This window comes from Pogoniulus pusillus, chromosome 5 (assembly GCF_015220805.1).
Source record: "Pogoniulus pusillus isolate bPogPus1 chromosome 5, bPogPus1.pri, whole genome shotgun sequence".
Lineage (NCBI taxonomy): Eukaryota > Metazoa > Chordata > Aves > Piciformes > Lybiidae > Pogoniulus > Pogoniulus pusillus.
Window position 1 is genome coordinate 16,751,901 of NC_087268.1, and position 17,600 is coordinate 16,769,500.

The window sequence follows — 17,600 nt, forward strand, 5'->3', positions numbered from 1 at the left end:
TCGTGCTCTTCCAGTCCTCAGCATGGAGAGGAAAGCCCTCAGATTTAGTCTCTGAAATTATATGCTCAGATCCCATCCATGTAACTCCAGCTTTGGAAGATTCTAAAGGAACATCACCCATACCTGAGGTACAGAACAACAGCTGCCAGCTATGAAGTGGTGTCACAGGGGTGTCCCCCAGAGGCTCTGGATACCACAAAATGGGTACCACAGAATTTGGACCCTGGGTGACTGACTCTTTAGACACGTACCAGACAACACAAAGTGGAAGACTCTTTTTGACTCACCTCTCTCCATTCTCCTCATTACCTTGGTCTCGTTTGTGGAAGATCATGGTATACCTGCCTACATCAGCAGATGGTCTCAGCACTGTCATCCTCTGCATCTCAACCCTAGAAGAAGCAAAAGTGCCATGAGCAAGATGATCTCCTCTAAACAAGGTCTTAAGAAGCAGAAGAAAAAGAAAATCAACATTTGGAGAATTCATCTCTTGTAGGTGCCATGGAAGCAAGCATGAGGAACTGTAGGAAACTCATCTGCATTCGTCAGAGTTGTGTTTCTAGAAAACAGTAGGGTGAAAGATGCTTCTGTTCAAAACAAAAGGCTAAGTAGCTACTACACTAAAGCTTTAAGCACACATTATACCCAAGAGTACATTTAAATTAGCATTGGCTGGTCTAGTTTGTACTGCCCTGAATTAGAAACATAGAATCAGTCAGGGTTGGAAGGGACCACAAGAATCATCTAGCTCCAACCCCCCTGTCATGCCCAGGGACACCCTACCCTAGAGCAGGCTGCCCAGAGCCCCACCCAGCCTGGCCAGAGACAGGGCCTTAACCACCTCTCCGGGCAACCCATTCCAGACTCTCACCACTCTCATGTTGAATAACTTCCTCCTCACCTCCAGCCTGAACCTGCCCATTTCCAGCTTTGCTCCATTCCCCCTAGTCCTGTCACTCCCTGATATCCTGAAAAGTCCCTTCCCAGCTTTTTTGTAGGCCTCCTTCAGATACTGAAAAGCCATAAGGAGGTCACCTCAGAGCCTCGTCTTCTCCAGACTCAACAGCCCCAACTCTTTCAGTCTGTCCTCACAGCAGAGCTGCTCCAGCCCTCTGAGCATCCCAATGGCCCTTCTTTGGACACGCTCCAGCATCTCCACATCCTTCTTGTAATGGGGGCTCCAGAACTGGATGCAGTAGTCCGGGTGGGGTCTCACTAGAGCGTAGTAGAGGGGGAGAATCACCTCCCTCGACCTGCTGGCCACACTTCTCCTGAGGCTGTCCTCATTCGAGAGCTGCTCCAGCCCTCTGATTGGAGCTTTTGGCCTTAAACATACCAGTGGAACACAGTAATTTTGCTGACAGTAGAAATGGTTAAGTTTATGACAGAGGAATTAAGGAATAGCCCAGATATTTGATCCTCAACAGAGGTAGCTGAAAGATCAATAGGAGACCAGGAACTGAAGAAGCTGGGCCCCTTACAGATTTCTACTGACTATTTGTAGCAGTAAGTTATTGAATCAATACAACAGATTGAGAAATCTTTGTGATGTACATCATAAGACAAGGCCAAAAAGTGCCCATCACATTTGGCACAGATAAGTAGGAGCCCAAGCAACGTTACAGGCCTGGGGCAGTGTGGCTGGAGAGCTGCCTGGCACAAAGGGATCTGGGGGTCATAATAGACAAGGCAGCTGAATACGAGGCAGCAGTGTGCCCAGGCAGCCAAGAAGGCCAATGGCATCCTGGCTTATATTACAAATGGTGTGGCCAGCAGGAGTAGAGAGGTGATTGTCCCTTTGGACTTTGCTTTGGTGAGGCCATACCTTGAGTATCATGCTCAGTTTTGGGCACCACAATACAAGAGATGTGGAGGTGCTGGAGCAGGTCCAGGAGGGCAAAGCTGGTGAAGGGCCTAGAGAATAAGTCTTATGAGGAACAACTGAAGGAGCTGAGGATGGTTAGTTTGAGTAAGAGGAGGCTGAAGGGAGACCTCATTGCTGTCCACAACTACCTGAAGGGACATTGTGGAGAGACTGCTGCTGGTCTCCTCTCAGAGGTAGTTGGAGACAGAACAAGGTGGAATGGCCTCAAGCTGGGGAGGTTTAGACTGGCTATTAGGAAAAGGTTTTTCATGGAGAGAATGGTCAGGGACTGGAATAAGCTGCCCAAGAAGGTGGAGTCACCAACCCCGGATGTGTTCAAGGGTCACTTGGATGCAGTGCTACAGGCTGTGGTTTAAGGTGAATCTTGTAGAGTAGGGTTATAGATTGGACTTGGTGATCTTGAGATCATGTTTCTACGATTCTGTGACCAAAGAGATTTCAGGCCCCGAGTTGGAGAAGATACTGAAGGAGCTGCTGCCACCTGCTGTCTTTGCTGAGGAAGGCTGCAAGGAACCTTTCCCAACGGAAATGGTTCTATGATCCCTCCATAGAACTACCCACGGAGAAAGCAAGCGTCCTATCACCTACTCATTGCAAACTCTGTAACCAGCCCAGCCCAACATCCACCCATGAAGGGCATGAGCCAAATGGAATTGCAGTGTGTACTCTTCATCATACGATTTGGTTTCCACACCAAAACCGTAACACCCACACAGTACTGAGGTGCCACAAAGCACACAACACTTCATTCCACCACCTGCACCCTCAAGAAGTCATCCTGATATGCTGCACAGCTGGTTCTCTGCTGCCCACTGGAACACTTCAAACACCACCACCATCACCTTTCTTTGTTAACCTGCACATTTTTCCCAGAAGGCAGGGACAAAGGTAGGGACTTTTCCTCCCTTCCATTTTCTTCACTAACACCAGTGCAGTATTAGAGGTTTCTTCCTAGGCAAAAGGCCAAAGATCAACACGAAAGATCTGTTGACTTTTTGTTCCATTAAACCTCTCAAACTAGCAAGTTTACCCTTACTTGACAGGCACATCTACAAAACTTCATAGAATCAGTCAGGGTTGGAAGGGACCACAAAGATCATCTAGTTCCAACCCCCCTGCCACGGGCAGGGACACCCTACCCTAGAGCAGGCTGCCTCAGCCAGCCTGGCCTTAAACTCCTCCAGGGATGGGACTTCAACCACCTCCTTGGACAACCCATTCCAGGCTCTCACCACTGTTGGGGTTTGAGCAGAACTGAAGTGAAAAGAACAGGCAGAGTAACTGAACAGACTTAACTTATTCTGATAAGGAGGCACAGCTGCAGAAAAGTGGCCTTGGGAGTCTGGCAGAGAAGCTGCTATCTGTAGCTGAGCAGTGTGAGAAGACAGACTGGTCAGCCCTGGGAACAAGCAATGTTGTGGCTAAGTTGCTGCAAAGGGGGATTAAGGGGGGTAGTTGGCCAGATCTGCCTCTGTGTGTGTGGACAGCACATCTCTGCTTTGTAAGCCTATCGAAGTGCATGGACCCTCTGCTGGCCTCCACTACACAGGTATCAGGCTTAGCTTCAGTAAACAGATTGGCCGTGGTGCATCACATGGGTGTAAGCCTGGTGTCTCTCCCTCACCTGCACGGCCTAGAAGAGAGGCCAACTCGACACACCACTCATGCTGAAGAGCCTCCTCTCACGTCCAGTCTGAATCTCCCCAACTCCAGCTTAAGGAGAGCAAATGGCACATGCATATGGATGCAGTCTTTTCAAAACTCAAGTTAGTCACTACCTTAACTATAATCACACCACCCACATACAAACCAAGCCTTGCTCGGAATAAATCATGGTAGTGAATGAATGCAGTCCCACTAAAACACGCAATCCCATGCTCCTGTAAAGCATTGGAGCTCAATACATGTGTGACTCTGAAGTCTGGAGTTTGATTTGCCAACTCAGTATTTCTGTGGTAGCCAATGTCTAAGTGCGAATACAAATATTGTGCGTCTGAGACCAAAAGCACAAACCACAACCACCACCAACCAAACAAAACCAACAAAACAAACCAACCAAATGAAAACCCAAACACCTTACCACCTCCACACCTTGAGTACTGTGTCCAGTTCTGGGCTCCTCAATTCAAGTGAGGTGTCCAGAGAAGGGCAACGAAGCTGGTGAGGGGCCCGGAGCACAGGCCTGTGAGAAGAGTCTGAGGGAGCTGGGGGTGTGCAGCCTGCAGAAGAGGAGGCTCAGGGGTGACCTCATTACTGGCAACCAGCAAGAGAACAAGGGGACACAGTCTCAAGTTGTGCCAGGGGAGGTCTAGGCTGGATGTTAGGAAGAAGTTCTTGCCAGAGAGAGTGATTGGCATTGGAATGGGCTGCCCAGGTAGGTGGTGGAGTCACCATTCCTGGAGGTGTTCAAGAAAAGACTGGATGAGACACTTAGTGCCATGGTCCAGTTGACTGGATAGGGCTGGGTGCTAGGTTGGACTGGATGATCTTGGAGCTCTCTTCCAACCTGATTGATTCTATGATACCAAAACCTACAACTACCCAAAAATGGTGTCAGGAGAACCACCAGGTCTCAGGCATGCCTGATCTTTACAAAGAAAAAAAAATGTTCATAAAACTACATCTCACGCTCCCAATCCTGTTTGGAATTGAGGGGCTCCTGTGGCATTCCACACTGATTATTTTATAAACCAAGTTCCACTTCCCTCTAACCTTTTAAAATTACTTATTTACCTGATTCGAAGGTCGTCATCTTCTCCACCCCAACCCCAGTAGTTGTTAGAGAATCCATTCACCTTGGAAAACTGATCTCTTGTTAGAGCAGTTACACCTCCAAAATATCCACGGTACCGTAACCTAGAAGTACACAAGAAGAGAGAACAAAGAATTAAAAGTCAAATTCTACCAAGAATTAAAGTATCTCCCTGAAAATCTGGATTTAGACTTGGCCTTCACAGAGTTAGGTGAAAGCACAGAGCAACCTTTAATAGTTTCTCTTTACATAGAATCAACCAGGTTGGAGGAGACCTCCAAGATCATCCAGTCCAAACTAGCACCTAGTCCTGGCCAATCAACTAGACCATGGCACTAAGTGCCTCAGCCAGGCTTTGCTTCAACACCTCCAGTGGACAGTGACTCCACCACCTCCCTGGGCAGCCCATTCCAATGCCAATCACTCTCTCTTCTGTGAGAGTCTGATCCTCTCTCTTGTTAATCAACAAAGATAAAGATTGCATCGTCCCTCCTTAATCAACGAAGATTGCATCATCTCTCCTTAATCTTGTTACTTCTGGGACTCGGACTCGGTGCTTGGCCCAAAAGCTCAGAGATGCAAATCAACAGACAATACCTTTGAAACTCCTAGACCTCACCCTGGCTGGACTGCCCAGGAAGCCTCCATCTTATCTCAGCTGCCCCCAAGGGATGTCTATGCAGGGTGTGGACAGGTGTAGCCGAGAGAGAGGCCCTCCCCCCGGCAACGCCGGACCCCTGCGAATGTGTGAGAATGCACAGGAAGATGCCCTGGGGGGGCTGCAGCTGGACACTGAGCAGAAAACTGTATAAAAAGGCAGGAGAAATGCCTGCCAAAGGGTGGTATTCCCATCTCCACCCGTGGTATTCCCACCACACCACCCACGTGGCATCCCCACCAGACCAAGAGTGGCATCCTCACCAGACCAAGCGTGGCCTTCCCAGCGGACCACCATTCCCATCGGACCACCCGTGTGGCATCCCCACCAGACCAAGCGTGGTATTCCCATCAGACCACCGGTGGCATCACCAGCAGACAAAGTGTGGCATCAACACCGGACCAAGAGTGGCACCTCCATCGGACCACCAGTGACATCTCCACCGGACCACCGAACTGCACACCGCCTGAAGAACCTCTGACAAACTCCGCAGAAGATCATCCCTGGGCCACGCACCCGTCTCTCTCTCTCCCCTTCATCTGCGACTGAGGGTAATATGATCACAGCCCTTTCCCCCTCCCTGCTCCTTCTTCTCTTCTCCATCGATCTCTTTATCTTTTTCTCTCCCCCTTCTCCCCTCTCTCCCTCTGTTCTGATCTTTCTCTCTCCCCCTTCTCCCCTCTCTCCCTCCGTTTTGCCCAACCTTATCCTTTAATAAACAGTTTCATGGTGATATCTGGTCTCGTTTGCACCTTAATTTCACAGCACGGAATCCATAAGAACTGGTCTAGCTCCTGTGGACAGAGATACTGTTCATCTCTGCTCCTCCGGACCTTGACATCTTCCAACAACTTCCTCCTAACATCCAGCCTAGACCTCCCTCAGCACAACTTGAGACTCTGTCCCCTTGTTCTCTTGTTGCTTGCCTGGCAGAAGAGACCAACCCCCACCTGGCTACAGCCTCCCTTCAGGTAGTTGTAGACAGCAATGAGGTCACCCCTGAGCCTCCTCTTCTCCAGGCTAAACACCTCCAGCTCCCTTAGCCTCTCCTCAGAGGGCTGTGTTCCAGGCCCCTCACCAGCTTTGTCACCCTTCTCTGGGCTTGTTCCAGCACCTCAACATCTCTCTTGAATTGAGGAGCCCAGAACTGGACACAGCACTCAAGGTGTGGCCTGACCAGTGTTGAGTACAGGGGCAGAATAACCTCCCTTGTCCTACTGGCCACACTCTTCCTGACCCAGGTCAGGATGCCATTGGCTCTCTCGGCCACCTGATTCCCTTCACCATCCAAAAATTCACTTTGCCTCTAGGACTCAGAGTTAAAAAGGCACTAATGCAGCAGGGGCTTTGCAATAATGATAGCAAGCCATCAACTGTTTTGGAGCTGAATCCAAAACACTTGGAATGAAATCAGAGCACAGCCAGGAGGCATGTACTATGGGATACTGCAGGACCAATTCCAAGCTAAGGTAGAGTGTAAGTTACTTAGTAACCTCATACAATGGTGCTCCGCTCTAAAAGAGATTAATTTCTAACTTCTGCCTTCCTTGTCCTGGAAGCTGCATTCAGTTAAAAAAAGTCTTTACACACTATGCTCATTTCTCTTCCTATGCTGTTTTGCTAGTTGCTTTTTAGGACACCCTCCTCTTTGTTTTGGCCCTTGAGGTAAGGATTACAACACAGCCTCTACTACACTGCCACTGCCAGCTTCAGAGATGATCACAGAAACATTCAGGTTGAAAAAGACTGTTGGGATCACCAAGCCTGACTGACAACCTTACTCTACAAGATTCACCCTAAAACGTATCTCCAAGCACTACATCTGAAGACATCCAGGGTCGGTGACTCATCCGCCTGCCTGGGCAGCCCATTCCAATGCCTGATGTGTTTGGGGCTGCAGACAGCATTTTAATTTCAGGATGCATGTGAATATAAACAGATTAACAAATTGCCAGGGCTAGAAAGTTGCTATGGTGGCAATTCATTTGCCAGACAAGCAAAGGTGCAATAGAATCAACCAGGTTGGAAGAGACCTCCAAGATCATGCAGTCCAACCTAGCACCCAGCCCTAGCCAGTCAACTAGACCATGGCACTAAGTGCCTCAGCCAGGCTTTTCTTTAACACCTTCAGGGACGGTGACTCCACCACCTTCCTGGGCAGCCCATTCCAATGCCAGTCATTCTCTCTGGGAAGCACTTCCCCACATTCACCAGGCAGGTAACCTGATCATAAAAGATCAGGTTGGTCAGGCAGAATCTGCCCTTCCTATTACTATATTCCTATACTTATTATCATGGATTTTGGTTCACCATGAGTCTAACTTGAAACCACCAAAAATACATGAAAAACCCACACTACACAACCTCCCTCAGACTATTATTTCCCAGATGGCTTTTTCTCCTGTCATAGCACTACAGGAGAATTGTGAAGGTTGAAGGAACCTCTGGAGGTCAAGTAGTTCAACTGCTCTGTTCACAGCAGGGTCTGCCAGAACAAGTTGCTAAAGCCTGTGTCCATTCAGACACTGAGCATCTGCCAGGATAGAGATTAATCCAAGTAACTAATGAAGTTATTATCTAGTACCAGCCCCAGTATCAAAGTCCAGACTAAACCACTAGTGACTGGACTCTCACTGGATTTTGCTCCACTGATCAGAACCCTTTGAGCTCAGTCTGGTTGGCCCTTGGAGGTCAGCTTTTGAAAAACCCACTTCTAATTAAGATTTAGAAAGATACAAGAGGCAAGTCTTGGAAGAAATTAGTTCAACAGAAACACTCATTAAATTCATCAAGCTCAGGAACCTTTTCTCTCTGAGAGGGACCGAACCTGACTTTTCAATTCATTTATGTCACAGGGGCACTTAGGGGACCTGTTTGAAAATCATAATGATCCTATGTTAGGCACTGTACAGCCAAATAATTAAGGACAACCCTATCCCTTGGAAAGTTCTTACATCTGAGCTCTCAATATCAGATGTTGCCTCTTCAACAGTAAAAGCTAAGTGGCAACTTTCATTATAGCTAGATTACAACTTCAAATCACAGGACCAGGAGACTGCAAATCTGTTTCTGGCTCTGACAAAAGATCTCTGCACCACTTCTAGCATACTGCTTGCTTCTCAGAAAACGCTTCACCTCACCCCAGAAACCAGAATGATGACAAGGATCATTTGTACACATGACCATGAGTTTGACTTCAGATGTCAGTGCAGCTCTCTTTTGCCAGAAGGCACTCCAAAAACCCAGCGTCAGGAGGATGGGTAGATAGCAGCACACAGCTCCACCAGAAGAGGAATGTTATCAGTAACATCATATTTCCCAGATGTTGTTCTTTTCATTTTCCTGGTTTCCTACCTGTATCCAGTATTGTTCCTGCCAACTACAAGGTGCTTTGGTTGTCTGTCACACATGTAAATGTTAAAATCATTCTCTGGCACCAGATCCACATCATGGAAAATGAAACAGTCCCAGTTTGCTTCTTTTAGGGCCTCGAGGTACCCTGCATTCAGCAGTTTAGCTCGATTAAATTTGGTGCTGCCAGCCTGTGGAAGAGAAGGGAAAAAAACCTCTGAACAAAGTGTCAAACGTTTTGAACCAGAACTGTTTCCAGGCATTTGTTCTGATCGCGTAGTTCATAACCATATATGTGTGTCGCAGCCTTTACAGCAGCAACTATACAAAGAACTGCCCCATAACATGGGTACAGCATCTGAGTGGCCAGTGAAGCAAAATGCTTCTTCAGGCTCTATTTGTCATGGATAGAGTCAGGGCAAGAATGCCTATGGCTGTGTGGGCACCAGCAGCATGCATGCTGCAATCTCACTGCCACTGCTGTTGCAGTTCTGGAGCTCTTCTCAGGCTATATAACAAAAGAGGCATCAGTAAACAGTTTAGAATCATAGAATCAACCAATCAACAAAAATATCTCATCCATACTCTTCACAGCCAAAGCTTAAAGCTGACCTATGCTAACAGCTCGTCTCCACAAACAGGAGAAACACAGAATCAACCAAGCTGGAAGAGAACTACAAGATCATCCAGTCCAACCTAGCACCCAGCCTTGTCCAATCAACTAGACCATGGCACCAAGTGCCTCATGCAGGCTTTTCTTCAACACCTCCAGGGAAGGCAACTTCACCACCTCCATGGAAACTGGCACTAAAAACTGGGTCAGTGAGGCTCATGGAAGTGGTTTTTAAAACCAAAAGCAATCCAAATAAACCATGCTAGACCCATACTAATTGAGTTAGAGATGTCAACAAAGCTGCCACAGATGATGGCTAGAATTTTTTGGTAAGAAGAATTAGATGATAGGTTGTGAAAAAAAAACAATGGTGATGTCTGCTGCACTCATAGGATTGCTGAGATGTGTAAGAACAAAAACACAAACATAAATAAGAGAGTTGCTCTCGGGGCTCTGGGGCTGCATGAACTTCTCTCTCTAACCTAACTTGCTGAGTGACTAATCCATCTGCTTCCTAACCCCCCTGGCCGACCCTCCAAACTAACCTTGAGCATAAGGTGAAGGCTGGGGTAAGGTAGAGGGGTGAAGGTGGAAGGGTGGATGGGAGCCCCTCCTGGGGACTCTGGTTTCTGGGAGGGCTGTTGTGTTTCTGTATTACCTTTTTAACTTGTCTATTTCTGTATATACTGTAAATACCTGCTTGTATATTGTGCTAAGCTGTAACTATAAAGCTTCATTCAATTTCCAGATCGAGTGAGCCTAGTCTGGGCGATTTTCTTGAAGGGGGGGGGGGGGGGGGGGGTGGGCGGGGCAGGTAACACCCAAACCATCACAATGCACACTCAATTTAGAGGACAGCAGCGCTTCAAGAGTTTGCTGTGCTTCCTGAGGTTACACAGTAGGTGGCAGAGTGGGACATAAAAAACAGATCTCTGCATTTGTAACTCCTCTAACTACTAGTTTAGTAGTTGCTCTGCTGCACAGCGACTGCCGCTAGCACAGAGCTTCGCCTTTTATTAGTCTTTGTTCGCTTGTACTAAGTTAGTGCACCTCTGCTTATCAAAGCCACCGCTTTTCACCTCTGAGGTATACATACACACACATCTGGCAGCTTTGTAAGCTTACCACATCACCATTCGCTGTGAAGCAACAGCAGTGCTTAACTTGCTATGTATTTGTTACTGCGCTGCACACAAGTATCAGCCTGTAGAAACCTTTCTGCACCTCGAGGACAAGGTGGTGAGTTGCCTCAAGTTCCCACCTGGGACTCAGAGGACTAGGTCCTGTGTCCCCAGATATTGACAGGACACTCATTTTCCAAAGCTAGCAATGTGATGTGCTTGAAATAAAAATGGTTTTTAAAAAAAAAGATATCAAACCTACAAATTTTGAAGAGAAAGGGGACATTTGATAAAAGGTGCTTGGACTGAGAGAGGCTTCATGGAAGATGAGAAAGAAGCTCCAAGGAAAGTTTGCTACAGGTAAAAGCAGTTGTATACAAAGTATGATTCATTGTTTGAAAAAGTAATGTTTTGCTCTGAAGCAGTAAGTTGTTCTCTGTCACTAACAGGCATCTGCTCCTGCAGAAAGACAACATATGGGGATTTATTACTCCATATCTGCAGTTAGGACAGTTGGCCAAATGCATCCTGATGGATATCAAGAAGAGTGTGGCCAGTAGGAGTAGGGAAGTTGGGGCTGTTCATTCTGGAGAAGAGGAGGCTCCCAGGTGGCCTTCTTGTGGCCTTCCAGGATCTGAAGAGGGACTACAAAAAAGCTGGGGAGGGACTTTTGAGGCTCTCAGGGAGTGACAGGACATGGGGGAATGGAGCAAAGCTGGAGGTGGGGAGATTCAGAGTGGACATGAGGAGGAAGTTGTTGAGCATGAGAGTGGTGAGAGGCTGGAATGGGTTGCCCAGGGAGGTGGTTGAGGTCCCATCCCTGGAGGTGTTTAAGGCCGGGCTGGCTGAGGCTGTGGGCAGCCTGCTCTAGGGTAGGGTGTCCCTGGGCATGGCAGGGGGGTAGGAACTAGATGATCCTTGTGGTCCCTTCCACCCCTGGCTGATTCTGTGATGCTAAGTGATTGTCCCCCTGTATTCAGCACTTGTAAGGCTGCACCTTAAGTCTTGGGTTCAGTTTTGGGACTTGTTAGAAGAAAGACATTGAGAAGCTGAATTGCGTCCAGAGAACAACAATGGAGCTAGTGAAGGGTCTAGATAAAATCTTATGAGGAGGTAACTGGGATTGCTTAGCCTAGAGAAAAAGAAGCTGAGGCTAGACCTTATTGCCCTCTACAACTCCCTGACAGGAGGCTGAAGCATGGTGGGTGTTGATCTCTTCTCCCTAGTAACTCATGACAGGATGAGAGGAAATGGCCTCAAGTTGTAACAGGGGAGGGTTAGAATCACAGAATCAGTCAGGTTTGTAAGGGACCACAAGGATCATCTAGTTCCAACTCCCCTGCCATGGGCAGGGACACCTTACCCTAGAGCAGGCTGGACACAGCCTCATCCAGCCTGGCCTTAAACACCTTCAGGGATGGGGTTTCAACCACCTCCCTCAGCAACTCATTGCAAGGTCTCACCACTTTCATGGTAAAGAGCTTCCTCCTCACATCAAGTCTGAATCTCCCCACTTCCAGCTTTGTTCCATTCCCCTCATCCTCTCACTACCTGAAAGGTAGTGTTTAGGTTGACTATTAGAAGAAAATTCACTGGAAAAGGTTTCTGAAAGACTGGATGAGGCTCCCCATGCAGGTGGCTGAATCCCCACATGACTGGAGGTGTTTAGAACATGCAGAGATGTATGATTTAGCATTAGCCTTGGCAGAGTTAGATAATGGTTGGATTCAATGACCTTAAAGGTGTTTTCCAATCAAAACAATTCTACAATACACAGAGCTCATTGAGCACAACCACTAGCAAACAGATGGAAGAGAAAAACTAGATACAAAATGAAGCCTTTAAATCTGGAGTCATTTGAATCAGAGGCAGAAAACATGTCAGCTCCATTACAGATGCGTACATTGCAAGAAAAATGAATGGCATTAGTAGTGCAAAAGGTGCTTCCCTTCAACAGCAACTCAGAAAGAAGTTAGACTGGGACATGGATACCAGTTATAGACACTGTTGGTTAACACTTCCCAGCTTTGCTACCAGCAGCTGAGCCCCTGCAGCGTTCCCATGCATCCCTCAGCAAGCAGAAGTGTTTGAAGCAGGAGTGGAGGATCGATGTTAAGCAGAGGGAGCAGGATGATACCCCAGACTGCAGAGCACAGACATTGCCCCCACCCAAAACATGTCACTGCACAGCTGCCTCACCTGGTGAATAACGTAGATGCCATAGTCCAGCTGCTGCCTTTGTAGGAACGGGTGGAGGTGCTCCAGGAGGTACAGTAGATGCATCTCTCGATTGCGGTGCGGGATGAGGATGGCCACACGCTGCAATGCTGAACACTCTGTGGGGTGATACCTGCCCTTGACTACTTGAGGATTCTCCTTTTGGACTTCTTCAAGTGTGAGAGATGCTTTGAAGGAGAGTTTTCTAGCACCTTCTATAGGAGAAGCAACAAGAAGCTTTTCTGAGCTGTTTCTCATGGTGGCTAGTCCCATTACATAAATGAAGCATTCACTAACAAGCATATAAAAATCCAGGTTCAAGTCTCAGTTGGTTTCCCTGTCTTTCCAAGAGTAGTAACTAAAAGGATATTACATATGTAAAGGAAGGAGAAAGTATTGAGTGTTCAGTTGATTAGACTGATTGTAAAGCAGCAATAATTAGGAAATAAAAAAGATGACAAAAAATACAATGAGTGAAAAACCAACCCAGCTGCAAGGGCAAGGCAGGGGAGAGAGAAACAGAAAGAGACACAGGATTATTGCCATAAGAATTCATCTCTAATTAAAATGTGAATAAAAGCATCACAGGCTTAAGGCTATCTATTTTTCAATCACCATATACCAAGGCTTTCTGCTCCCAAAAGTCATTTTCATAACTTCTTTTGCACTGAGCTATCACTTCAGTCCCTCTGGACTCAACAAACCCAGGAATGAACAATGCAGGCAGCTGTTACAGTTATGGCTGCACTGCATTTACATAGGCAAATGTGTCTTGCATGTAGAAGTGAAGGTGTGCAGCTAGGCAGCAGCTTGCTGGATTATATCAGGAAAGAGGGAAAAGTCCAACTTTATAAACAAATCTTTGATCAGGTTCACAAAACAGAAGATGAATAAGACAATGAAATGATACTGCAAAGCAGAAGCCTAGTGCTGATGGTGGTCCCAAGACAAAAAAGAAGTGGCCGAATAGAAAAGGCCAAACCAAGAGAACCATTATTAAACACTAGTTAATCACTGTCCTGCACCACATCCTGGTCTCCAAGTTGGTGACACATGGGTTTGATGGGTGAGCCACTAGATGGCTTGATGGCCACACCCAAAGGCTCCATGTCCAAGTGGAGGCCAGTGACAAATGGAGTCTCTCAGGGACCAGTCCAGGGACCAGTCTTGTTCAACATCTTTGTGGGTGCCATGGACAGAGGCACTGAGTGCAGCCTCAGCAAGTTTGCTGATGACACCAAGCTGTGTGGTGCAGCAGACAGGCTGGAGGGAAGGGATGGCATCCAGAGGGACCTGGACAGGCTGGAGAGGTGGGCACAAGCCAACCTCATGAGGTTCAACAAGACCAAGTGCAGGGGCCTGCATTTGGATTGAGGCAATGTCAAGCACAACTCCAGGCTGGGCAGTGAGTGGCTGGAGAGCAGCCCTGAGGAGAGGGACCTGGGCGTGCTGCTGGTGGACCAGAAGCTCAACATGAGCCAGCAGTGTGCACTTGCAGCCTGCAGGGCCAACCAGAGCCTGGGCTGCATCAGGAGAAGTGTGGCCAGCAGGGCCAGGGAGGTGATTTGCCCCCTCTACCCTCCTCTGGTCAGACCTCACCTGGAGTACTGCATCCAGTTCTGGAGCCCCCATTACAAGAAGGATGTGGAGATGCTGGAGCATGTCCAGAGAAGGGCCAAGAGGATGATGAGAGGGCAGGAACAGCTCTGCTATGAGGACAGACTGAAAAAGTTGGGGCTGTTGAGCCTGGAGAAGAGGAAGCTCCCAGGTGTTCTTCTTGTGGCCTTCCAGTATCTTCACAAAAACATAAAAGCTGGGGAGGGACTTTTTAGGCTGTCAGGGAGTGAAGGGACTAGGAAGAATGGAGCAAAGCTTGAGGTGGGGAGATTCAGAGTGGCTCTGAGGAAGTTGCTCATCATGAGAGTGATGAGAGCCTGGAATGGGTTGCCCAGGGAGATGGTTGAGGCTCCATCCCTGAAGGTGTTTAAGGCCAGGCTGGATGAGGTTGCGTCCAGCCTGCTCTAGGGCAGGGTGTCCCTGGGCATGGCAGGGGAGTTGGAACCAGATGATCCTTGTGGTCCCTTCCAACCCTGACTGATTCTGTGGTTCTAATTCTGATTGTGCATGCATACTTCATGCTGCTCTGTTGAAGTACTCAAGTGTATTTTAAGCAAAAGCAAGAGAGAGCTCAGTGTAGATGTGGTTTTAGTTATCGGGGGAAATTATTCCCACTGACAGTAGGACAGGAGGTGTATTTTTAAGAGGCAAGTACTGTGAAGTACTATGATTCCATTTGAACCTTAATGATAAGCTGTGAAGTCCTTCAGCTGTCAAGACAGACAAAAGTAAATTTAATCATGAAAAGTTGAGGAAAGGAGAGAAGACTTGTGGCTGAGATCATGGTAGTTCAATAATAATTTTAGAGAAAGGGAATAGCTAGAGGGACAAGCAAGGCAGAATGAAAAATGCATTTGCCAACTTCCCATTGGTAGGCAGGTGTCCAGCCATGTCCAGGCAAGCAGGGTTTCAGTACACAAAGCAGTTGCTGGGTAAGTAAAACACTGTAACCATGAACAACCAATCCCTTCTTCCCCTTTCACTGCTAAGTGTGATGCATGGTATGGTCATACAGTATGGAATATCCCTTTGGTCAGCTGGGGCCAGCTGCCAAGCTGTGACCACACTCAACCTCTTGCCCAGCCCATTAGATTTTAGGGGGCCAGAAAAGACAGACACAAGGCTCAGTGTGCAAACATAGTTCAGCAGTAACCAAGTCAGTGGTGCGTTAACCCAGACCCAGCACAAGCACTGCCACATGTCAGTTCCTCACCCTGCAATTCTGACTGCAGCTGGCTGTGTTCAATCTGTTGCACAGGCAAAAAGCAACTAACTGTAAAACGGCTAGGAGGAGAACCAACTCAGCAGTACCAAAGCAGACATAGCTTGTTAGAAAGGAGAAAGCAGTACCATCACTTACTCAAGTACGGAGAAAGAGATGGGCAGTGACCCTGAAATGACTTCACTGTAGAAACTGTCACAGTTGATTCCATCTTCTCTTCTTTTTGACTGTCCTCCAGGCTGGGTGCCTTTCTGAAATCTTCCACCATGCTCCTAGCTTTAGAAATTTCTTGTCTGGAGTCCACAAAGTAACTCAATGTCGCCCATAGCACCATCAAACACAAAGAGACAAGCACCAACACTTTGAACTTATAGAAGAAATGGAAAACATACAAGCTGGAGGCCATGGCTCTCCCTGATCTGCAAACTGCTTCCTTTGTTCTAAAGCTAAGGCAGGCTGTTGCCCTTCAGCAGGGCTGAAAACAAAGGTCCCAGGAACAACGTCACAGTAAGGGAGAAAAGCTTGAGGTAGGGAGGGCTGCCACACTTCCTGTGGTTTCACGGTTCATGGAGTATCAGCGCTGCTTACTCTTCAAATGTCCAAAAATGACTTAACCTGGACACACACACACAAAAAGAAAAAAAGAGGGAGTTAATTCCTACCACTGTCCACAGCTGACTTCACAAAAATAGCTCATGACAAAACATGAAAGGAACAGCATGAACCACTAGTCAGAAACTAAGACCTTTAGTCCCAGCTCAGCCACAAACCAGCTGCATGAATTTAAGCAAATCACTTTCCTGCTTTGTTCTCCATTCCCAGTCTTCTGAATCTAAAAACAAGCACAGCTGCTACCCTGTGTTATGCCTGTGTAGAGTGCCTGGCAATGCTCAGACTTTACTATGTCCATTCCAACATTCTGCTGGCTACAAGTACAGGTAGCTCTCACCACTAAAATGAAAAACACGTGAATCTCTGCAGAATTGAACTGTTCTCTTCTGAAGACAGTATAATTGTTACCATGTTGCTCTACACAGTATAGTGTGAATCATGGATTATTTGAATGGCATCAGAAATCATTCCTTTGTATACAACCCAGTATTCCACTCTCACATGCTGCTGCAGGGCCAAAACTTCCTTTCTTTCAAGGGAACAGTTCAGTTTTTCAGTGTTAGGTTTGTGAGGATCCAATCCTTCATTCTGCTTCCTGCCCTCTTTCAATACCTTCATTTTCATACAGCTTTCCACTGCCATCATACTGCCAAGGTACCATGCTAATACTTGTGCCTGTTAATATCATCTCATTGGGCAGGAAGAATGAAACTTTCTTACAAGAGAGCTTTGATGTGGAACACACAAGAAAATTACCACCTGTGAGAAGAACAAGGGCTGAGGCTAAGTGAAACAAAGGCAGTGATTAAAGACAACACACACAAAACAGGCTGGATCAAAAGCCAGCAGCACAAAACCATGGAAGGTTATTTTATATCATGTTTCAAAATAGACATCAGACCCTGGAGAGATATTGCAGGCAGAACGAATACAGTAACACTACAATTCACACTCATTTAGCCCAGATGTCTTCTGGAAAAGTTTGCTGGTTTCACAGTGATTTATGTGGGACCCACTCCTATGACCAACAAGAGAAACAACCTGGTGTACTGCCCAAGCTGCTCAGGGTTCACTGGGAGTGACCAGCTAATGTCCCTCCCGGTAGGCACTACATGAAGTGGTTAACCTGCTCTCTCCATTCACGTGCAATACCCAGTGGCATTCTGAGAAAGCAACATAAGAATTTTCAGTGATCTTGCCACTGACAATGAAGGATCTCCACATCCACTTTAACCACATGTGCTAGTTTGAAGCTAGCTGGAATATTCTGGTGAGAAGAATTAGATTATAGTCTGTGAAAAGGAAACAATGGTGATGTCTGCTGCACTCAGAGGCTTGCTGAGATGGATAAAAACAAGAACACAAACATAGATAACAGAGTCCCTCTCTGGCTGCCTGCACCTTTCTCCCTAACCTGCTGTCTAACTCATCCTTCTGTTCTCTGACTCCCCTGGCTGATTCTTCAAACTCACCTTGAACGTAAGGCAAAGTCTGGGATAAGGCAGAGGGGTGGAAAGGAGGTGGAAGGGTGGTTGGGAGCCCCTCCTGCAGA

The 17,600-nt window shown here is 47.2% G+C and overlaps 1 protein-coding gene across 2 annotated transcripts in view; it reads right to left on the bottom strand.

Moving 5' to 3' along the window:
- The window catches only part of B4GALT4 (beta-1,4-galactosyltransferase 4), a 35,298-nt gene that overhangs the window by 757 nt on the left and 16,941 nt on the right, over positions 1 to 17,600 (bottom strand). For both annotated transcript variants that reach the window (XM_064143340.1, XM_064143341.1), the window contains exons 2-6: positions 15,575 to 16,051; positions 12,580 to 12,812; positions 8,650 to 8,837; positions 4,619 to 4,741; positions 288 to 392 (exon numbers count right to left, since the gene is read on the bottom strand). In XM_064143340.1, coding sequence (XP_063999410.1) covers positions 288 to 392; positions 4,619 to 4,741; positions 8,650 to 8,837; positions 12,580 to 12,812; positions 15,575 to 15,842 — 917 coding nt within the window. In that variant the 5' untranslated portion in view covers positions 15,843 to 16,051. The remainder of the gene's footprint in view (positions 1 to 287; positions 393 to 4,618; positions 4,742 to 8,649; positions 8,838 to 12,579; positions 12,813 to 15,574; positions 16,052 to 17,600) is intronic.